Genomic DNA, 19137 nt, shown 5'->3' with positions numbered 1-19137 from the left:
AGTGATCTCTGTCCCTGGGGCCTCTCTATGAGAGGAGTAAACAGCTTCCCCTCCCACATGCCCAGGGGGGTTTTCCAACTGCTGCTTCAGTGCTGTAGCTCTGCCTGCATCTTCTCCGGCAGGGACTCGGTTTCCTCCTGGTCTCCCAGAGCCAGACAGCTTCGTCTAGGTCCTGCTCGGCAGCGTCTGAGAGGGTGGGGGGCCCTGGGCTGCACGACACAGGGATGGAACAGGTGTCCTCTTCTCTCCTGCCTCCCCACAGCCTCGGGCCTCCTTCGGGCCTGGAAGTGGGGGGCCCTGACCCGGAATTCTGTGTAAACTGCGGCTCGTCCTGCCAGTGCTTGGGAGAAATATTTTTAGGAAGCTGAAAATGGGCCGTTCCTCAGGCAGGCTCTCTCCTGGCAGTAAGGCTGTTCAGAGGGCAGCAGGTCAGCACACCCCGTCCAAGTTCTGCCACATCTGAGAGCCATGCGACTCTGGGCACCACGCGGGGCCTCCGTGCCCTCCGTCTTGGTCGGCCCAGAACAGTAGTTGCCTTAGAAGTTGTTATCAGGGGTGGCAAGTGCCTTGAGGAGTAACAGCACTGAACACGAGGATGGACCTAGGATTCTAGGTCTCTCCTGTTCTGTGATCGTTCACTGGCTCACAGCTGGGAGGGGAGACAGATGGCAAACAGCTAACGGGGACAAGATATGATCAGGGATGTTACAGGAGCACATGGGAGGAGCGGAGGGGACCCCAGAGGGGTGGTGCGGCAGAGGGACTGGGCACACCATGTGCTGGAGACCAGTGAACGGGTCGTGGCCTCTGAGGGGAGTGAATGTGGAGGGAGGGAGCCAGCTGGTGCGGGGAAGGGGTGAAGGGGGGCGGGGTGGGGAACATCTACAGGTTAGCGCCAGCCCGGGCTGCAGAGGATGGAGCCGGGGAGGGTGAGCAGCTGGAGACTCCGGGGTCGGTGGGACCTGGGAGTCGTGGGAGAAGGCCGCGGTACTCACACCTGACTGCCGTCCCTCCCCTGGCCAGGTGCACCTGATGAAGCCGGATGCGGTCCCCAAGGCGTGCTGCGCCCCCACGAAGCTGAGCGCCACCTCCGTGCTCTACTATGACAGCAGCAACAATGTCATCCTGCGCAAGCACCGCAACATGGTGGTCAGGGCCTGTGGCTGCCACTGAGGCCCGGCCCCGCTGCTGCAGAGCCTCCCGCCTGGATCAGGCCCCTCTCCAGATGCAGGAAACCCTCAAATGCCATCACAGCTCAGGTGGGGTGGCAGAAAGGACCCCTACTTGCATCCCTGCCAGGGTCTCCCCAGGTCCCTCTGCCCCCTCCCCCCGATGTCTGTAGACTGGCTGGCCTGATGTGCGCAGCAGCCTCCGAGGCATGCTGACTGCACTGTCTTCAGCTCAGACATCCTGTCTTAGGACCTGTCCTTGGCCATCCCCAACCCAGACTGTAGCTGACCCAGGCCTGTCTGAGGAGCATCTGGAGTGTGAGCTTAGCTGGCTGGGCTTTGAGTGGGGAGAAGGGGGTCTATCCCTCTTTATAAGCACCACACTGGGAATTTCCAGGGCACAGAGATGCAGTTGTGCTCAGTAGTGCATTACTGGGCTCCTAACTTGGCCCACTGGCAGCACATTGGAAGAAGAACGAGCTGGATGAGCCTCATGCTAAGACTGAGGGTGACAGGGATGTTTTATGGCATATGTCTTCCCCTCCTTGGGAAAGTGGTATGATGCCCCCACCCCAACCCAGAAGCAAATAACCTTGGGGGCTTCCAGTTTCCTCTGCCTTTTTTCCATGTGAGGCTTAGCACTGACACAAAGTGAACTCAGTTTCCCCACACTAAGGAGCAACCCATTCTACCCACAGCATGGTGCTTGGGCCACCTCGGGCCAGGCACAGGGCAAGGAGGGAACTGTCTGTCTGCTAGAACCAAGGAGTTAAGAACAGGCTGCTCAACAGTCTATACCACATTGTGTGCCCAGAAGCACTGTGCTGTTTCTTGAGGCCTGTGAACCAAAGGTCCCTGTCCCAAGGGAATGACAGGCAGTAATTAGGCTGACCTGGGTGAAGGTTCCCGAAAATCGTTATTCTCCTCAGAGCAGCTGCCATAGGCAGTTGGGAGTGTTTGTTTGATTTCTGACTTGCTAAGCCTGTAATTTACCTGCTGGAGCAGACAGAGTTCAGCTGCCCGAGCCCTGAAATACTGTGTCATTAAAAGCAGATCCTGGGCCCGCCCAACCCACAGGCACAGCCCAGCTGAAGCGGAACCACCCCTGTGCCCAAAGACGCGCATCTCTGCCATCACTCTGCACCCTGAGGTGGGGCCCCAGGACAGCAGGCGGGGCAGCAGTTGAGGAATCTGGGGCCCTGCTGCAGGACAGCAGCCCCTCCACAGGGACCTGGAAGGGACTATGGAGCAAGTACAGAGGAAGAGACCCTCCCCGTGTACACAGAGGGCAGGCCCAGACTGTCTGCAAAGTGGGGAGTTCCCTATTAGCCTGGGGCTTTGAGCTCTGGCTGGCAAGGGACTGAATCACAAAGTGGCTGGAATGTCGGGAGATCTGTACTTTGGTTCCAACTCAGCCACTGATGGGTTTGGTGTCAGGATAAGTTCCCTTCCTGATTCAAGCTTCAGTTCCTCATCTGTGACACAAGGATATAAGCCTACTTCCTGCCTGAAACGCTGGCTGTCTCCTCTGTCACAGAGCAAAGACAGCCTGAGTGCCCAGCTGCTGTGTACATAGGACATGAAACCCGCTACTTCGGGGCCTTAGCAGCTCTCTCCTCCCAGTATCAATGGCAGTGGAGGTTTGAAAACTTTTAACAAATGTCAGTATTTGGTCTCCTCAACACCTAGCACATAACGTGACATGTTTTGGGGATACCAAGAAAGCTTGTAGAATGAATGTTTTAAAGATGCAGACTGCCTTGTCCACTGGGTGTGCCGAAGAGGAATGTAAGTATCATGATCTGAATCCCTTTCTGTGCAATAAAGCTGAAAGTACAGTGGTCATGGACTTCCTGACAGACTTCTAGAACCTCCAGCCAGCCAACAAATTGAAACCAACCAGAAAAGGCCTTGGAGAAGGGGGAGAATTATGGATGCAAAGTCAATAAAGGGGCAGCCATCTTATTTATATGGTTGCCTGATACCCCAAGTTACGTTCAAGGCTGCACGTTAGAATACATAAGGGTGGTCAGCTCAGGCCCACTGACAGCAAAGTAAGTGCTGCCAGGAAGGGAGGCTGCAGAGGAACAGCCAAGTCTGGGGGCAGGGGTGCAGGGGAAACTGCTCTGTGCGCCTCACACCCAGCACACCTCCACAATCAGAGCATGGTACTGGCCCGGACGACAGCTCACCAGGCAAAGCCCTGTTCTTTTGTGTCTCTATGTAAAGAAATGGGTAACATGCTTCAAGAAATGCCCTGCAATTTCACAGGAAAGGAGGCTGTGAATAGGATATGGTGGGTTTTAGAGCCAGTAGACCTGGCATAGAATCCTGGCTCTGCCTCTTGTTAATTTGACCAAATTATGTCACCTCTAAGTTAGAAGTTTTTCCTCTGGAGTATTAGTACTGCCCTTGCAAGGCCATCGTGAGGATTTGGTGTGTCCACAAAGCACTCAGCACCGTGCGTGCATGGGTACTGAATGAATAGCATTTACTAGTGGTCTTACTTTAAATGAATTTATGTATCTGGGCCTCCCCTGTTAAAACCTTCCTGTTAAAACCCCCTCCTTCCAGAACATGTCCAGGAGGTGCTGCTGTGTCTACTTTAAAGCTGAGCTTTTCCTAAAAAATCTAAATTTGGTCATCTCTAGGGATGAGGTAGGGACTTACAAAATCCCCTGCCGGTGGGAGTCCTGGCGTGCAGGGACCTACCGTGACTTGGTGACCTGTGGAGCCGGGGCCTCTGCTGGGGACTGAGGACGGGGCTGTGTTTTGTCCCCATTTCTTCCCAAAGTCCAGAGTCCTACAGCTTCTGGGAAGCTGAAAGGGGAGCTTTCCTGGGGTTTCTCTTCTTACCATGAAGCCTTGAGCAAGCATTTGGACCTTTAAAAAGAAAAAAAAAAAGTTTTTCCTCACTTGTGTGCTAGGGAAATTTTTGAAAATAAAAAACATAATCCCAGCATAATCCCCAAAATGCATAATCCCAGTACACAGAGATAAGCATTGTTAATAATTCCTTCCAGTCTTTTTCTTTGACACATACATGTTTGTCTTTATATAGAACATCTGGGTATTTCATGAAGTCAGGATCATACTCTATGTACTGCTTGGTGATCTGATTTACTCGATCTATGATATATTGAAAATTTGTTATTAAATCTTCTTTGAAAACAGATCTTGCTGTAGCACTCCCTCTGCCCCAGTTCTGCCACAATTCCCTCCCTGGAGGCAGGTCTGGGGCCCCCATGACCCTACCATCGGGAGCACTGGCCCCGCATCAGGAAGGCAGGTGCTCTGGTCAGACAATACCTACGCGATCAGCAGGCTGATGGCATTGAGACCTGGCATCTCACCACTGAGGCTCAGGTCACCACCTACACAAGGGTTATGGGTGGACCCACATGATAAATTTTGGGGAAGCCCCTTACAGAGCACAGAGGGAGCAACTGCCACCTGTCAGGTCCCCATCCACTGGATTCCTGGCCAGTGTGCTAGTCCCACTTTCCTAGGGCAATCAGGGAAGCACAGTGAGGGACAGAACTCCCTCCCCCCAACAACCTCTCCCCTGGTTTCACAGAGTTGTGACCGGTCCTCCCTCCTGGGGCTTCAGGCCAGTCGGTTCCCCCTCCCCACATGTAATCCCTAGAGCCAGCCTTGTTGAGTATTTCAAGTACATCTCTTCTCTCCCAGACATCACACCAGCCCTGAGTGGCTGGCATTTTCCTGGCCTCACTGCTGCCTGTCCTGATAGCCATGACTGATACCAGTTAGAGGGATGCCTAGGTTAGGGAGCGAGGGTCCCTGCTGGGAATACTGCAGGCCATGATTTCAGTGACAGGAGCGGGCGCCAGCCAACCAAAGGGGTACAAGCCAAACCCCACCTGAAGGCAGAAACCAAGGTTGGCCCAGGATGCTAGCTAGCTAGAGAGGGCTAGCCTCCAACCCTCTGCAGAAGCTGTCCTGGGGTCACAGGCCAGCAGGCTTCTCTCCTCCCCTCCAGGCTCAGCCTGACTTCAACCCAAAATGAGAACCAGCCCTGCCCAATGGTTTCTGAGTGTCGAACCTTGATCTAGAGCCACTGGCAGGCGGTAGAGGAGCAGGTGGCAGCCTTGGACATTGTTTCTGATGACTGATGGTTTCTGGTGACCAGCCTCAGCACATGGGACATGCTGGGAGGTGGCCCGGCTGGCCAAACACTGGTATAGGGTGAGAGGCCACACATGCTACAGACTGTGGCACCAGACTTTGATTTCCACTGGGGCTGGGGTATGGGGAGGATGCAAGTACCATTTTGGCTGATTTCTCGTGTTTCCCCAGCACCACGCACAGCGCCTGGTAAAAGGACTCTGGGCATTCTGCAGTACTACAATTCGGACTATTGGTTCAATGACTGAATAATAAGTGAATGGGTCACCAAGACTGATTTCAGGTGCCCCTTAGACTCACGACTAGGTATGAGGGCAGGAATAGAGCATGGCTTACCTAACTCACTGGCCTCATAGCAGAGGAGAGGACAGAGGCACTTTGGCACCAGCTCTGACCTCTGCTGCCCTACAGTAGTCTGCAAAGGGTATAGTCTTAGGGACCCAGCCCAGGTGGGAGGGAAACAGCAGGGGAGGTGCTCTGCTTTGTCACAGGAAGATGGGCCAGTCACAGCTCTCTGAAAATACCTGGGACCTGGCTGGCAGGCGGCCATATAAGAACTAGGATTTATTTTCCTAGAAGAAATGTCCAGGAGCCACATTGGCAGGACGAAGAGAAGCTGTGGCAGTAAAGGCCCAGAAAAGGCCACATACAGCCTGTCCACAATGAGGAAGGTGACCCCTGTGCTGGCCATGCCTGGGAAAGAGCCAGAGGGAGTCCAGGCCACACCTGCAGAAGAGTCGCTGTGAGCTGAGTCCAAGAAGGGCCACGACACAAACCCCTGCTTGCCGCAAAGGGGACAGACACCCTCAGGTGCTGGTTCCCAGGCTGACAGCTCCCTCCTGGATATGCAGGGGCAGTGCTGAGACTTTGCGGACTCACACGTACTCCCCACAGTTGGCAGTGATCACCTTCTGCTTTGGCTTCCTATCCTTGCTGCCCTGGGTCTTTGTGGGGACAGAGGAGGGGGAGAACCAAGGGAAGGTGAAGAGTAAGGACTGGCTTAGGGATACCTTCCCCATCTACCCACCCCTGCCTGAGCAGAAGCAGCCCTCCCTGGGATCTGCCACGGCCCCTCTCTCCAGCTCTCCCACAGGGCTACGCACCCAGGGCCCAAGTGGGCACCCATCTCAATCTGCTGCAAGACATCCAGGCCTTCTGTGACCTCCCCAAACACTATGTGCTTGCCATCTACCCAATCAGTCTTGTCACATGTCAGGACGAATCGGGAGCTGTTGGTGTTTGGGCCAGAGCTGACCATGGAGAGCAGGCCTGGGGGAGAGAAGGAGCACGTCAGGCCCTACCCTTGGCTCGCTGCTGTCAGACGTACATCTGTGCAGACTGTTGACAGCCCTTCAACCAGGCAGGCTCAGACTCTAGGATAATACCATGTGGATGCCTTGTTTGCCACTCAGTTGATAGTGAAATGGTGAGCAAAGTTGCTTAAATCATTTTATACTGGTTTATCCTTTCTTTCACTCATTCAATAAATACTTGTATTGTCTACTTTGTAACTTAGCTCCTGTTGAGCCCTGGGGACATTGGTCCCAGCCCTGGTGCAGCTCATAGTCTAGTGGAAAAGAGTCACTCAAAAGATAACTGTGGATGTATCTCAGGAATGCAAGGCTGGTTTAATATCCAAAAAGCAATATAACACATTAACAGAATAACGCATAAAACCCACATTATTATCGCAATAGACACAGAAAAGGCATCTTACAAAACCCACAACTTCTCATGATAAAAACACTCAACAAACCAGGAATAGAAGGGAACTTCCTCAGTCTGATAAAGAGCACCTACAAAAAAACCACACAGTGAAAGACTAGATGTTTTCCCCCTAAGATCAGGAATAAGACCAAAACATCTGCCCTTACCACTTCTATTCAATATCGTACTAGATGTTCCAGCAACTGCAATCTACAAAACAACAAAATGAAATATGCAGAGGACATGATCTTGTATAAAGAAAATCCTACAGAATCCACTAAAAAACTATTAGGACTAGTTCAGCAAAGTTGCAGAATACAAGATCAACATACAAAAATCAAATTATTTTATACTCTAGCAATGAACAATCTGAAAATGAAATTAAAATAATTCCATTTATAGTAACATCAAAAAGAATAAACCAGAATAAATTCAAAAGAAATATAAACTTATACCCTGATAACTATAAAATGTTACAGAAAGAAATTAAAGAAGATTTAAACAAATGGAAATATATCCCATGTTCATGGACTGGAAAACTTAATACTGCTAAGATGGCAATACACAAATTGTTCTACAGATTCAGTGCAATCTCTGTCAAAATCCAACCGGCTTTTTTGCAAAAATTGAGAACTATTCCCCAAATTCATACAGAAATGTTAGAGACCCAGAATAGCCAAAACAATCTGGAAAAAGAAAAGCAAAGTTGGAGGACTCACACTTGTCAAATTTGAAATGTACTATGGAGCTACAGAATACATGACAATGTAGAACTGGCATAGGACACATATATAGATCAATGAAACAGAACAGAAAGTCCAGAAACAAAATCCTTACATTTATGGTCAACTGATTTTCAAGAGGGATGCCAAGACAATTAAAAGAACAGCCTTTTTTTTTCTTTTATTGAGAGAGGACACAAGTGAGCGAGGGCAGGGAGAGAGAGAGAATCCCACAAGAGCAGAGACCGGGGGGGGGGGGGGGGGGGAGAGGGAGAGACAGAGAGAGAGAGAGAGAGAGAGAGCACGGCTCACCCAAAGCGGAGCTCATGCTCACCTGAAGCAGAACTCAAACTCACAAACCATGAGATCATTACCTGAGCCAAAGTAAGATGCTTAACCAACTGACCCACCCAGGCACCCAAGAACAACTTTTTCAACAAATGAGGCTAGGACAACTGGACATCCACAGGCGAAAGAATGAAATTAGATCCTTTTTCTCACACTATACACAAAAATGAACTAAAAATGGATCAAACACCCAAATGTAAGAGCTAATCTTTAACACTCTTACAAGAAAATATGGGAGTAAATCTTCACAACCTTAGTTTAGGCAAAACCTTCTGAGTTATGATGCAAAAAATATACTGATGGAAGAGAAGAGAGATAAATTGAACTTCAACAGAATTAAAACTTTTTGTCCTTCGAAGCAAAACAAAGAAAAGTGAAAAGACAACCCACAGAATGACAAAAAATACTTGCAAACCATGTATCTGATAAGAGAACTACAGCTAGAATATTTAAAGAACTCTTGTATTTCAATAAAAAAGAGATAAATAACTCAATTTAACAATGGGTAATGGATCTGAATGGACATTTTCCCATGAAGATTAAAATATGGACAACAGACACATGAAAAGATGCTCAACATCTTGCTTCCATCAGTCAGAAGGCAAATCAAAACCACAATGAGACAGCATTTCACATCACTAGGATAACATAAAGAGAACATAAAAGAAATAATAACCAGTGATTGTGAGGATACAGAGAAACTGGAACCCTCATAGGCTGCTGATGGGAATGTAAAATGGTGCAGCCACTTTAGAAAACAGTCTGGCAGTTCCTCAAAATATGAAAAAATAGTTATCCTATGCCCCAGCAATTCCAATTGTAGGTACCTACCCAAGGGAAACGAAAACATAGGTCCACACAAAAACTTATACATGAATGTTCACAACAGCATTATTCATAATAACCAAAATGTATAAACACAAATGTTCATCAACTTATGAATGGATAAACAAATTGTGGTATATGCACACACTGAATATTAATTGACAATAAAAAAAATTAAGTACAGATACATGTTATATCGTAGATGAACTTTTTCGAAAACATGCTAAGTGGAAGCCAGTCACAAAAGGCCACATACTGTGGAATTCTATTTATATGATAGTCCAAAATAATCGAAAGTCGATTAGTGTTTGCCTAGGCCTGGGGGACAAGGAGAAGGAGAATGCTAAAGGGTGTGGGGTTTCCTTTGGGAGGAAAATGTTCTAAAATTATTTGTGGTAATAGCTGCATAACTGAGTACAGTAAAAACCACTGAAATGTATACTTTAAATGGGTGAACTGAATGTATGTGAATTGCATCCCAATAAAACTGTTTGTTTGTTTGTTTTTTAAAGAAAATCATGCTATGGAACAGCAAAGCCTTGTGGCACAGACATCTGTTCAGCGAATGGAAGCACAAGACGCAATCACCTAAAAGTATATGTGTCTGTGTGTGTGTCTCTCTCTCACATGCACACGCACACACACATGTAACAGTACCATGGAAGGCTTTCTGAAGGAGGTGACATCTGAGTTTAAAAGAGCCAGGTTCGGCAGAGGCTGAGGGAGGGTACCTATAAGCTCATCTGTCTCAGTGAGAAAGCCTCCTTTTCATGGCTAGGGCTCTAGACTGCATGCTCCCTTTGGATGGGGACCATGTCCCACTCCACTCTCAATGATGGAGTTGATCAAGGTGCCTGACACATAACAAAACTGCCCTGTGAACATCAGTTTTAAATATTCAAATATTTACACAATTCTAGAATACAGTGGTGACCAATAAAGACTGGGTCCTGCCCTCATGAGGCTAATATTCTAGAAAGGGAGACAGAAAATAAGTGAAAGAATAAGTAACTTCATAATATAATCTCAGGTATTAAATATATGAAGAAAAATGAAGCTGACTAAAAAGAAGAGATGACAGGAATGCCCATTCTAGACAGAGAGCAAGGGAGGTCTCTAAGACAAGGTACATGGCACCTGAAGGAAGTGAGGGGTGAACGCTGTAGATGCTAGAAAAGAACATTCTAGGACAGGAAGTAGAATGACCAAGACCCTGAGGGGGAGTAAGCTGTGACTGAGGAACAGCAAGACTGCCTTGAGGACAGAGGGAGGAGCAGCACATTCTGGGAGCTTGGGAAGGTGCCAGGCCTCATGCCAGTGGGTCCTAAGTGATGGGGCCCCATGGGAGGACTCTCAGCCAGACAGTAACAGGACTGGGTTTATGTTTGAAAAGGATGGCTCTGACTACCTTACATATTGGACCAGGAGGGGAAGATGCAGGAGTGGAAACAGGGAGACAAGTGTGAGGACTTGGTGCTGGTGAAGGAAGGGTGAAGCAAGGGCAGACGAGAAAGTGACTTGAAACACGTGGATCTGACCTATGTCAGATGGAGGAGAAGGGTCGAGGAGGGGTCCTAAGCTGAGCAAGCAGTTAGGGAGATGGTGGTGGCATTGCTGGAGACAGGGATGAGGAGAGGAAGGGTCTGGGAGAAAAGAACATGAGAGTCTGTGAGGTCTGAGACACCCAGGGGACGTCCAGGGGAAGGCGACAGGGAGAGAACAGCATGGAGGCTGACATGTGGACAGGATTCATTTACAGATATGACTGGAAACCCTGGAAAACCTGGGACAGGAAGGGATTGGCCAGAGCACTGGTTATAAATAGGGTAAGACTGCCCCCTCGAGGCTACTTGGAAACTCCAAGCTATGTTGCTCGTTGTCAGAAATAATGGGGGTGCTACTGGCATTAGTGGGAAGGGAACAGGGAATCCAGATGTCCTGCCATGTCACATGTCAGGAAGAATTATTCTTAATCCTTTCAGACTTTCAAATGCCCTGAGAAACATTCATGTATTGGATAAAAATCTGTTTATAATGATTTGAGCTGAGAACCTAACTCCATTTTACATATAAATCCAAAGACTTATCTTTTGCACTGAATTTTTCCAGAAATAGACCTACTACATAAACCAAGGGAACATAATTTTTGGTTTCATTCAGAATTTTACCAGGGGATTTTCACCATGTCAGGAAATCATGTTACTGTGACCCTGCTAACAAAATACACCTATATCAGTCCACACTAACTATTGCTCTAGGCAGAAGTGTATGTTTAAATATTTCACATATTTAGTTGTGTCCAAGCATTTAAATACTGAAATACATACTATTTTATTGTAAATTACTTTCATTTTCTTTCATATTATAATTATTACATAACACTATTTAAAAAAAATTTTTTTAATGTTTATTTTTAGGGGCATCTGGGTGGCTCAGTCAGTTGAATGTCCAACTTTGGCTCAGGTCATGATCTGGCAGTTCATGAGTTTGAGCCCTACATGAGGCTCGCCGCTATCAGCGCAGAGCCCGCTTTGGATCCTCTGCCCACCTCTCTGCCCCTCCCCTGCTTGCACTCTCCCAAAAATAAATATTAAAAAATATATATATTTATTTTTACTTAAGAGAGAAAGTGAGAACCAGCAGGGGAGGAGCAAAGAGAGATAGAGAAAATCCCAAGCAGGCTCCATCCTGCCAGTGCAGAACCCAACTTGGGGCTCGATCTCATGAACTTCGAGATCATGACCTGAGCCAAATTCAAGAGTCAGACACTCAAACGATGGAGCCACCCAGGAGCCCCACATAACACTTTTTTTTTTCTTTTTACAAACTATGTGTTGGAAGAATATATTAGCTGTGACTTTCATTCCCACCCAGTAAAGAATCAGTTCTAAGAGGTGGGCACGAGGCTAATATGTTAAGAATCATTTAGTGAAGAGTGAGGGTAGAGAAGACAAAAAAGTGTTGAGCTCTGGGTCCCTGCAACCGTTCGGAGGTCAGGAGGGAGGAGACAGGAGAGACTTGAGACGCAGCAGCCAATAAGGATCTGAGTGGTGTGAGAGGTGGACTGCGGTGGAGGCTTTGGGAAGCCACTTGGATCCCCTTCAAGACCAAGACTCTCACTTTCTCACCTCCCAGGAGTGTGAGATGCTAGCAGCCCCAGGAGAAGTTCCACCCCAGTAAATGCCTTTGGTTGAAGAGAGCTGCTCACCCCTTCTGGGAATCAGCCAGAATTCATGACTGTCCATGTGAGGGTTCAGAGGCCTGGTTCCCAGGCCTCAATTCAGGACAACTCAGAAGGGCTATCCAAGCTCCAATGCACCCCCGGGACCAGCTGAGGCCTCTATGTGACTGATGGCATCTCAGTTACACTCTGCCTACTCTGCTCCCCTCATTCCCTTGCAAGAGTTGTCCCTGAGATGACTCTCTGCCTCCTGCATGCAATTCTCCATGAGTCTGTTTCCTAAAAATTCTGACCCAAAACAGCCAAAAACTGAAAAAAAAAAAAAAAAATCAAGTAGTGATAATGTGAATATGTTTTTCAGAGCTGTAGCAATAAAAGCCAAAATAATCACCTGAAAAAAATGAATGTTACCTTTGGCAGGGTAGGAAAATTATGGTGAGGGGGAACAGAAGAACATCACGTTATAACAAACTTCAATGATTTTCTTTAAACTATGTGCAAATTATGACTTTGATAAACATTTTTTGAAAACACTTTTGAGGGGCGCCTGGGTGGCTCAGTCGGTTGAGCGTCCGACTTCGGCTCAGGTCATGATCTCACGGTCTGTGAGTTCGAGCCCCACATCGGGCTCTGTGCTGACAGCTCAGGGCCTGGAGCCTGCTTCAGATTCTGTGTCTCCCTCTCTCTCTGACCCTCCCCCATTCATGCTCTGTCTCTCTCTGTCTCAAAAATAAATAAACATTAAAAAAAATAATAAAAAAAAAGAAATACTGTTTTTTAAAAAAAACTTTTGATAAACATATTTAAAATATATGAATATTTAAGAAAATAGGAAGAGGTGCTTGTGGGGGGGGGGGGGGCGCTCAGTCAGTTAAGTGTCTGACTTCGGCCTAGGTCACAATCTCGCTGTTCCCGGGTTCCAGCCCTATGTCGTACTCTGTGCTGACAGCTCAGCCTGAAGCCTGTTTCAGATTCTGTGTGTGTGTGTCTCTCTCTCTCTCTCTGCCTTTCTCCAACTCGCACTCTCCCTCTCTCAAAAATAAACATTAAAAAAAAAAAAGAAAGAAAATAAGAAGCACACAACTGTGAATGTGAATAGTAGTTACCTCAAAGAGATGGGCTGGAGGTAGTGAGGAGAAAAAACTTTAGCTTTTAATTTATAACCCTAAAAATAGTTGTAACTTCCAGGAGAGAAAGCTGGCAGCCATCTCTTTAAGCAAGCAACCAAAGTTGACATCACAAATATTGGAACTGACATCATGCACTTCCTTACACGATACACTGGTAAGGAAACAGCATTCTTCTGCGGTGTTCCTGCCAAAACACATCACACCTACACCTAATCATGAGGAAGTACTAGGCAAAGATTGAGAAATAATCTTAAAAACGGGCCTGTCCTCTTCAAAGTCATCAAGATCAAGAAAGACAATGAAAGGGGCACCTGGGTGGCTCAGTTAAGCACCCAACCCTTGGTTTTGGCTCAGGTCATAATTTCACAGTTTTTGAGTTCAAGCCCCTTATCGGGCTCTGCACTCCTAGTGTGGATTCTGCTTGGGATTCTATCTCCGTCTCTCTCTGCCCCTCCCCTGCTCACACTCACACTCTCTTTCTCAAAATAAATAAAACTTAAAAAAAAAAAAAAAAAAAAGACAAAAAACTGAAACACTGTTCCAAATAGAAGGAAACTAAAGAGACTTCTTTAGTGTGTGGTGTGTGAATCCTTGCCAGGGAAGAACAATTGCTAAAACTACTATAAAGGACAATACCGGGGTAACTGATGAAATCTGAATATGGGTTGAAAATTAGTAAACAGTGTTGTACTGATGTTAAACTTCCTGATTTTGATGGTCATACTGTGATCATGTAAGGGAACATTTTTTTTTAATTTAATTTAATTTAATTTAATTTAATTTAATTTATTTTAAATATGAAATTTATTGTCAAATTGGTTTCCATACAATACCCAGTGCTCCTCCCAAGAGGTGCCCTCCTCAATGCCCACCACCCACCTTCCTCTCCCTCCCATTCCCCATCAACCCTCAGTTTATTCTCAGTTTTTTTTTTTTTAATTTTTTTTTTTCAACGTTTATTTATTTTTTTTGGGACAGAGAGAGACAGAGCATGAACGGGGGAGGGGCAGAGAGAGAGGGAGACACAGAATCGGAAACAGGCTCCAGGCTCCGAGCCATCAGCCCAGAGCCTGACGCGGGGCTCGAACTCACGGACCGCGAGATGGTGACCTGGCTGAAGTCGGACGCTTAACCGACTGCGCCACCCAGGCGCCCCTATTCTCAGTTTTTAAGAGTCTCCTATGGTTTGGCTCTCTCCCTAACTTTTTTTTTTCCTTCCCCTCCCCCATAGTCTTCTGTTAAGTTTCTCAGGATCCACATAAGAGTGAAAGGGAATGTTCTTATTCTTAGAAAATATATAGTTGGGGCACCTGGGCGGCTCAAGTTGGTTGGGCACTGACTTTGGTTCAGGTTCAAGCCCCATGTTGGGCTCTGTGCTGACAGCTCGGAGCCTGGAGCCTGCTTTGTATTCTGTCTCTTCCTCTCTCTCTGCCCCTCCCCCACTTGTGCTTTGTGTCTCCCTCTCTCAAAAATAAACACAAAAAAATTTTTTTAAGAAAATATATACTCAACTATTTAGGAGTCAAGAGGTATGATGTCTTCAACTTCCTCTCAACTGGGACAGTAGGGGGAAGATACATCTATGTATATCAATTCAATGTAAAGTGTAGAGGGCAAAAAGTAAATTAATGAGTGGACAAAGGATATATGCATTCCTTGTACTATTCTTACAGAACTCTTATTCCATATACCCATAAGTCTACCAATACATTAAAACTACAAAAAAAAAAACCACACAATTTATAACTTTCAACTGCCTACTCTTTCTAATAGTCCTAAGCCTTTACAGAACTTCGAAAATGTTGCTCAGTCTCGTTAGTTACTAAATGTTGGGATCCCAACAGAAGGACTCAGATTAAAAGTGTTAAAGGCTCAGGATTCCAGGAAGCCCCCTCTCCAGCCTGCTCAGCCACCGGCATCCTGCCCAGAGTCCCGCTCACCTGCTGTTATGGGGACAATGTCTGAACGCAGAAGCATCTGGATGCAGCCAGCTGGCTTGTTCCCAATCTTGATGTCCATGTACACCTGAGGATTTGATGAGGCCTTTTTCGCAGCGGGATCCCCCTGGGTGCAGGATAAATCATTAGGCTGGACAGAACTCGACCCCCCAAGTAGGAGAGCAAGTATTCTGAATACACACCAAGAACCCAACAGCCGCAAGCAGGCTACAGCAAGATGCTGGCAGGGAAGGCCCTGGGCCGTGAAAGGGAAGGCCATGGCCGCAGCCCCCGGCCGGACACCCAGTGACAGGACACTTCAGCACCAGCTAACCTGAGCCCCACCTCGCAAGCTCATTCCCTCATCACACTTACCCTCAGACATGCCAGCTCGCTTCACCCTGCCCTGCGGTCACAGAACTTTCCTGGCCCATAGCACATAGCTCTTGGCACATTCAAACACCAGTTCAAGCCCACCCACCACACTCCTGTTACAGCGACCCACACCCTTCTCCTCCATGCCTACCCCTACAGATTCACAGTCTGGCTTCAATGGAAGCAGAAAGGGCTGCTCTCTGGCTTGGGCCTGACTGCTCAGAAGACTGAGGTTAATAAAAGACCTTCCATTTTACTTCTAAGAAGTCTGTGATTTGCTCATGATTAATGAGGAGGTTGGGCCTTGCTTTGTGCTCCAGGTGGACCAGGATGACTAGCTGATAAACACAACATTCAGTACAAACCCTACCATTTGTTTCATAGAGAAAGCTCTTTGTCTCTGACCTATTTGTGGTGTGAACTAATAGGTCAAGATATAGGTATTGAGCTATGAGGCCCAGTACTGGAGTTGTTAAATAACTGGCTATCCAGTGGGGGAGGGCTGGCCACAAACACGAGACACACACAGATCCCAGAGCTACACAGCCTCGGTTCAAATCTAGGCTCCGTCACTTATGAGCTATGTAATGTTGGATAAGTTATTTGATCTCCTTGTGCCTAGTTTTGTCACCAAGAGTTGGAGATAATATTAGCACTTACCTCAAAGGATTATCATTAGTATTAAATATTTGTAAAACAGAACAGTTGCTGGTATAGAGGAAGCAACATTTGAACATTTGTTAAGTAAATAATGTCAAAATAACGCTGTAAATGCAGGATAGAGGGTGCTACAGAATCCCAGAGGCAACAAAAGCCCGGAAGGGACACTGATCTCACTCAACTAGAGGATTCAAAAAAGGTTCCTAGAGAAGGCAGCAACCGAATTCAGCTATGAAAGATGAATGGGGGATGGCGAGACAAAGTAAGTTGGAAAGGGAATTTAGGCAAAGGAACTGCTTAGGTAAAAACACAGACACTTATAGGTACCTACAAATTCTGTCCTAGAATGTAAAATGTACATACAATGTGGAGAGGTGAGCAGGGTCTGAACACGGAGAGCCCTTCTATCCCCCTAAAGGAGCCCAGACTACTCCTCCTATAGATGAGGAGTCCCTAGACTGCTTGAGAGGAGCCACATGGTCAGCTCTATGCCTTAGAAAGCTCCCTCTGGCTGCTCAGGACAGGAGGAATCGGGCCCAGGGTGGGAGACCAGCTAGGAAGCTACCATCATTACTCGTAGCAGAGATGACAGAGGCTACAGCAAGCCAATGCAGCAGAAGCAAACAGGAGAGAAGAGATTCAGGCAGGTGTAAAAGAGAATGATAGCAGGATATGGCAGTGCATCAGGTGTGGATTGTGACGAGGAGTCAGAGATGACAGCGAGGTCCCTGGTTTGGGTGACTGTGGAAGATGGCAAAATTTGCTAAGATTGGGTACTTGGGACAACCAGAGAGGAAGGAAAGAGGAAATCCACTTGGGACATGCTTTGTTGATTTATGGTAACTGGGAGACATGCAGGCAGAAACCCGTGAAACTCAGGAGCAAGGTCAAGGTGAGGACTAGAGACCAGGAAATGAGCAGAACACTGAGTGCTGCAATAAGCTCAGACATGGGACACAGTGGCTGAAACTACAAGGACAACGGGCAGAGAGGAGTGGGGGGCTAAGGGAGGAACTTGGAGAAACACCGCTGCTCAGAGGGTGGACAGAGGAGAGGGAGCCTCCAAGTTATCCCCAGAAGTGACGGTCAGGATGGTGTATCGAGAAGCAGGAGAAAGTGCCGAGGCAGGCAGCAACTGGCTAAGGACGGAGGGATTGAGGTCTCTCTGGAATCAGGCCAGGAATAGGAAGAAAGCAAGCCTGGGGCCAAAGTCTCAGCGAGGGAGCAGGAAAGGTCAGGAGGATGGCGGACACTGGTGAGGGGGAGTCCTCACTGTCCTTTCTCATCTCAGACCCCCACCTAGTTCAAGCAATCAAAAATCGGTATCCAAGCATGCATACCATACTTCTCACCTAGAACCCCTCACAGACAAGAAAGCCACGCTTCTCCATTCCATTCACCTGCCGCCACCTACATCAGGAGCGCCCTGGGTGGAAAGCACCAGCCCCTCCTGTGGAAGCACACACCTTCAAACCTCACCTCCTGGGTTTCCACTTTGGAAGGCTCCGTCCGACCCTCCTTCCTCTTTATTCTCTTCAAGAGTCTGCCCAGAAAACTTCTTCAACCAGTCATCACCTGACCACACTGAAAGGAAAAGAACTGAACAGATGTTAAGAAATTCAGGCTATTGGCCAGCTGTTCACTAGCTGTGCCCAGTTCTTCACTTTGTCAGCAGAATGGACACACCATGTGGCTCTCACAGGCAGAAGTTACCTCTCGGACAAGGGAAGCTGTCACTGGGAAATGTCAGGCCTTCAAGTCCAGCTCTCAGCAGAGGCAGATAAGAGTAACAAGGGAGGACTAAGCCGAGCCAAAAGGGAAGTTCCAACCACTGTCAAGGCCGAAAGGGCACAGTGTATGTCTACATCCCGGAGCAAGACTTTCACAGAGACCATGCCTCTAGCTTTGCAGAGAATCTCAAAGTCTATTTCCATGGAGGAGTTGCATTCTCCCCTCCCCTGTACACCACTCTACCCATGTATATACTCCCACCACAGCAGGAAGTAAAACAGGGATAAAAAGGCAACAGAGACCAAAGTTGAGGATGTGATTGGGAATCCATGATTGCCCCGCTTGCCTGGTCTGAATGAGCCTTCCTTAACACTCACTAGTTTGGCTAAACGGACACAAATTGTGCACCCAAAGAGTTCAGGTTCATTCTAAAATGACTGCAATACAACTCAGCTGCTTAAACCTTGTAAGGTTAATAAATGACCTTCCATTTTACTTCTAAGAAGTCTGAGATTTGCTCATGATTAATTCTATGCTGGGAGCCCACACCCAGCAATGGCAAGCTAAACACAAAACCAACCATAAAGTGTCCCTGAGCCACTACACATTTCTTTTCTTTCAACACCAACAGGAAGATCTGTGCTGGCATGATCTTTGAATCTGAGCTCAGAACTCTGAAATTATAAGGGTAAACGCAGTTACCATGTATTGAGTCCATTTTTAAAAGTCAAGATCAGCACTAAATGCAAAAGAAATAGTATTGCTGGCTGGTGGGGGACATGTTTGATGAAAAAGTGACAGAAAACATGGGTGTACAGGAATATTATCCAAGAACAACTGACACTTGGGTAGATAGTTTTTTTTTTTTAAGTTTATTTACTTATTTTTAAGAGAGAGAGAGGGAGGGAGGGAGGGGCAGAGAGAGAGGGAGAGAGAGAATCCCAAGCACGCTCCCCACTGTCAGCATGGAGCCTGATGCGGGGCTCAAACCCACAAACCATGAGATCATGACCAGAGCTGAAATCAAGAGTCGTGCACTTAACTGACTGAGCCACCCAGGCACCCCAAGATTTTTAAAAAAGGTTTGTTTTGGGCCTTTTCATGAAAACTAAAAAAATATGAAATAGGATTCCTTAATTAGTAACATTTAAGTTATAATTATAGCTATGCTTTGTTCCTAGAAACAAAGATGAATCAAGTACTAAT

General features: G+C 47.1%; 2 protein-coding genes across 15 annotated transcripts in view; one reads left to right on the top strand and one right to left on the bottom strand.

Annotated features, from left to right (window-relative positions):
- BMP8A (bone morphogenetic protein 8a) overlaps nucleotides 1–4344 on the top strand; it is a 31710-nt gene extending 27366 nt beyond the window's left edge. Inside the window, exon 7 of the mRNA XM_047869369.1 lies at nucleotides 1024–4344. Coding sequence (XP_047725325.1) covers nucleotides 1024–1173 — 150 coding nt within the window. The 3' untranslated portion in view covers nucleotides 1174–4344. The remainder of the gene's footprint in view (nucleotides 1–1023) is intronic.
- Nucleotides 1–19137, bottom strand: part of LOC125171996 (peptidyl-prolyl cis-trans isomerase E-like) — a 33330-nt gene that overhangs the window by 8290 nt on the left and 5903 nt on the right. For 4 of the 14 annotated variants that reach the window (XR_007154537.1, XR_007154540.1, XR_007154538.1 and 1 more), the window contains 3 exons: nucleotides 17680–17799; nucleotides 15169–15292; nucleotides 3917–4052 (listed from right to left, as the gene is read on the bottom strand). Coding sequence is in view for 5 of the 14 variants with exons in the window: in XM_047869371.1 (XP_047725327.1) it covers nucleotides 4022–4052; nucleotides 6419–6584; nucleotides 15169–15292 (321 nt within the window). In the remaining 9 variants the exon portion in view is untranslated. Of the gene's footprint in view, nucleotides 1–997; nucleotides 4053–6418; nucleotides 6585–15168; nucleotides 15293–17666; nucleotides 17800–19137 lie in introns of those variants that run through there. The other 10 variants (XM_047869372.1, XM_047869373.1, XM_047869370.1 and 7 more) reach the window with 6 other exon arrangements.

The sequence above is a fragment of the Prionailurus viverrinus genome, chromosome C1, assembly GCF_022837055.1.
Source record: "Prionailurus viverrinus isolate Anna chromosome C1, UM_Priviv_1.0, whole genome shotgun sequence".
In the NCBI taxonomy this organism is placed as follows: Eukaryota; Metazoa; Chordata; class Mammalia; order Carnivora; family Felidae; genus Prionailurus; species Prionailurus viverrinus.
Note: the sequence above shows the minus strand (reverse complement) of the source record. Positions and strands in the feature narration are given on the sequence as shown.